This window comes from Convolutriloba macropyga, unplaced genomic scaffold, assembly GCF_964194025.1.
Source record: "Convolutriloba macropyga unplaced genomic scaffold, txConMacr16.3 SCAFFOLD_1146, whole genome shotgun sequence".
Classification (NCBI taxonomy): Eukaryota; Metazoa; Xenacoelomorpha; order Acoela; family Convolutidae; genus Convolutriloba; species Convolutriloba macropyga.
Genome location: NW_027449754.1, coordinates 1 through 4215, shown reverse-complemented (window position 1 = coordinate 4215; position 4215 = coordinate 1). Strand labels below are relative to the sequence as shown.

The following is a 4215-nucleotide window of genomic DNA, read 5'->3' as shown; positions in this document are numbered from 1 at the left end:
ACTCCAGTTTTCACCTTTCATTGACCAAAGGGGACTTATTCGTGCCAAAGGCAGAATAGGCAAAAGTCAATTGGACTTCAACGCAAAGCATCCAATATTGTTAGATTGGAAACACCATGTTGTGGAATTATTCTTGCGTAACGAGCACAAGAGCAATTCCCGTGAAGGGACTGAGCATGTCAAAAACATAGTTCAGCAACGATTTTGAATTATTGGCGTAAGGAATGCCTTTTGTTGAATAAAAAACAAATGCATCACTTGCCGATGAGGCAGAGCACAAACAATGACTCCAGTGATGGCTGAGCTACCGACAGAAAGGCTTGATGCTTCAACTGCTTTTGCAAATATTGGAGTAGACTACTTTGGCCCGTTTACAGTTAAAATTGGGCGCAGAAATGAAAAACGATGGTGTTGTTTGTTCACATGTCTAATAGAGCGAGCCGTACATATAGAGATAGTTCCAAAGTTGGACACTAACAGTTGTGTAAATGCAATTATGCGGTTCATAGCTCGAAGAGGCAAACCCATAAAAATGATCAGTGACAACGTAACCAACTTCATTGGAGTAGACCGGGAGTTCAAAGAGTATGGCGCAGCATGGAGCAAAAAACGAATTGAGGAACATTTGGTTCAACAAGGAATCAGATGGAAGCTCAATCCGCCGGCCGCACCTCACTTTGGAGGAGTATGGGAAAGACTGGTCAGAAGTTGCAAGAAAGCAAAGTACGCAGTGTTGCGGAACCGATCAATTACGGAAGATGTTCTTTCAACAACAATGTGTCTTGTTGAGCAGACGTTGAATGCAAGACTCTTGACACCAGTCAGTTCGGATGTAAATGATTTGGAATCTGTTACTCCAAACCACTTCCCGCTTGGCAACAAAAATGTTTGCTTACCATACCTACCATGCGCAGAAGAGCTTGTTAATCATAGAAAGCTCTTCCGACAAACACAAGCGTACTCCGATCTCATCTGGGACAGATTAAGAAAAGAGTATCTGCCAATATTGAACAATCGACAAAAATGGAATTGTGAATCAAACAGAATTCTGAACAAAGGTGATCTCGTTTGGATGGTCGAAGACAGTGACAAACGAGGATATTACAAAATTGGTCGAGTAACAGAAACTATGGAGGGTTCTGACTAAAAAATTCGATCAGCAACAATTCAAACAAAAGAAGGAGTCTACAATAGGCCTGTGGTGAAGCTCGCTCAAGTACTATCAATGGATGAGGATGTCTTCACGAAGGAAAACAGGGCCGGCGATGTTGGAACTGAGCTCGCTGAGCTTGCGTAGGCGGGGAAAAAAGCAAAAAAACTTTTTCTGTTGTCCTAGTCATTTTAATAGTTATAGTTATAGTTCTAGTTCTATTTACAGTTTCTCACGTGATAAAAAAGAGAAAAGGGGGAAATAACAAAAAGCAACACACAGAACTCAACGTAGCAGCCGCAGAAAACGGCTTAAAGTATAACTCAGCAAAGTATTGTAACAAACAAATTGTCTTGAGCAGTAAATAACGTGTTACTGTGTCTTGAACTAGAATATTTCCTGAGCAGTAAATTGTTACTGTGTCTTGTATTCAAAAATATTATTCTTGAGCAGTAAATTCTGTTACTGTGTCTTGTATCTACGAATTATTGGAGCTGAAATTCAACTGTTACAACCCCAACTTCTGGTATTCTCATCTTGTGAGTACAAACAGCAAAAGCCAACTTAAGTTTATATTTAAATATTTTTGCACAAACAGGTCTTAGACATATATCTTTGTCTTCGATTTGTGTTTTCTATCGGATTGAACTGGTATACATAAAGAGATCCCGTATTGTGTGATCTGTAGCAATCCAGTTCAAATTGATAGTTGAAAAAACTAAGGTTAGCCAATAATTACGAACTGAATAGTTAATGCAACGGTAAGTACAGCAGAACGGATATACAGTTACAAAAGCAAACTGCATAAACGAAGTATCCGGACAGATTTTGTAACCACTCAGAACGAACTGGGCGGTGTAAAACTTTCTATATGAAACACAAGGAGAGCAGCCGTTACAAATGTGTACACTACAAGTTGGCGTTGGCGGTGCTCTTTAGATTTTCTTTTAGTTTCTGGGAACACTTGAATAATATCTTTTCCTTTGCATATTAGAATCTTGCTTCCTCTGAATTCGCTTGTTTATTTCATAGAGTCTCCCAAGTCCTGATTGGAAACATTTTTTAGGTCACTCGCATATAATATACCCAACTTAACTGAATACTGGAGACTGATATGGTAGGTTTTCTTAGACCGTATTGGAATGCATATTCTCTTCGTAAGCCTCCAATTTTCCGTTAGCTTCTCCTCCATACTTACAGAGAACTTACAAACCCCACCAAGAATTTTTTGCTCCTCAAAGCTCAGTTTTCACCAATATATCGAAACTTGGCCGTCTGGGGAGGATGATTGATGTCCTGTATCGCAGCTTCTGCTCGTATCAAAGTTTCTTCCGCATGAAAAGTGGGTGGTAATATCATTAATTGATAATGCAGGCAGGTTTCGATCAATCAATTTTGTCTTTAGATTTATATTTGTTCTACTTCAATAACGTGCTTCTCGAGGGCATTCAACTTCATTCTGCATCTGTGTCAATTGTGATGCATCCTTTTTTCAAATTTTTTTTCAAATATACTTGAAAAAATACTGCTGATTCAGGATCAAAACTCGAATTTGATAATTTTTCAGTCAACGGAGCGGACAAATTAGCAGTTTGTTTCCGAAACTTTGTTGCTCGTATGAAAAGGTTACTGACCTTCAGCTTTGGAAAAGCCTGGGAAAAATCTGACGGGGTAGGTTTCACCAAAAAGTAAAACTTTTATCAACAGACCAATCAGAATTGAGGTTTCGCCTCTCTTTTTTTTTGGGGGGGGGGGCTAAACCATATGGTGGTCCATGTTCCTAGAACCCTGATGTGTTGAATTTGGCTATAGTGTGGCACAATCCAGACTGTTAGAAGTTGGATATAGATCAACCTAATGTAAATTGTGGATTATAAACTTGATATAGCTTGTTAAAAAATCTATTTAATAAATGGAAACTTTGTTGAAGAAATTTACAGGAAAAGAAAGAACGAGAGAGAGGTTCAAAAGCGAAGCCCAGTTTGGACAAATTATGACCATATGCTCCGATGCAGTGCTTAGACCGCATAGCTTGCAAGTAAGAGACGCTGGTTCGAATCCAATTACTGGTCCAACTTCACTGTAGTTGCACCTGGTTAGATCCCGTAACGCAAACCAACAATAACTTCAACGCTCTTGAAATTGATCAAGATGTTTCCAGAAGTTTTTATTACTGCTGACTGCCTCAAAGGCCAAATTTGAAACAGTAACTGGTGAATTATTTGATTAACTTACCAGATTCTAAACGTGAACACAAATTACTCTCATTGTCGTCTTCAGAATTGTTTAAGCCGGAGAAGGTGCCGGGTACTGAGAAAACTAAAGGTGTAGGAGCGTCGTCTCCTTTCGCATCAGTTTCTCGCATCAAAGTCAAATAATGCAAAGCAACCACTTCAAGCACAAATTTTACGATTTTTATCATAGCAAAATCAATAGCAGTGTTAAAATTTGAACTGAAAAACAGTTTAACTTGGAAAATAACTTAGAAAAATAGTCGCTGATATTAGATGAAAAATTTGACAATGAAAATCAGATTTCAGTGATCAGGAGAAATTCAGCATCCACATTTGTAAAAGTATTGATATAAGGGGGAATAAAATCGAAAAAATCATTTAAAAAACCTATTAATTTTGTGGATTATTTGTTTGCTCAAGTTTGACAATAAACACCTGCTGTTACCTACTTCGCTTGCCTAGTCAAATTATAAACTACCATGAGAAAAAAAACAGCCTGCACTACTTAGTCGGAGGAAAAAATCCTATCAAAGAGATTGAAATGATTTTGGCTCTTTCGCTTCTGCAATAGACAAAACTCAAGGCAAAGCCGGCTTTTCTTCCGGCGATATGTGTCGACTAAAATGAACGCACAAGGGGGAACGTCGTTCGTTCACGTCGCACTGTCTTGAAAAACAAATGGACGCATGAAAATCTGAATTTAGGTAACTTCAAAGGCATGAAAGACTGGATATAACCGAAATTGATCGAATGATAATCTGAACATAGCCTCGCGCGCACAAGCTTTTTGAACAAAATCACGCTTTAATAACTACAAAAAAATCACGAATC

The 4215-nt window shown here is 38.4% G+C and overlaps 1 protein-coding gene across 1 annotated transcript; it reads left to right on the top strand.

The window, feature by feature from the left end:
• Positions 1-283: 283 nt before the first annotated feature.
• LOC142355301 (uncharacterized) lies at positions 284-886 on the top strand (the record flags this gene model as incomplete). Its single annotated transcript, XM_075407512.1, has 1 exon — positions 284-886. A coding segment is annotated over exon 1 (603 nt), but the record flags the coding sequence as incomplete, so codon positions are not given.
• Positions 887-4215: the final 3329 nt, after the last annotated feature.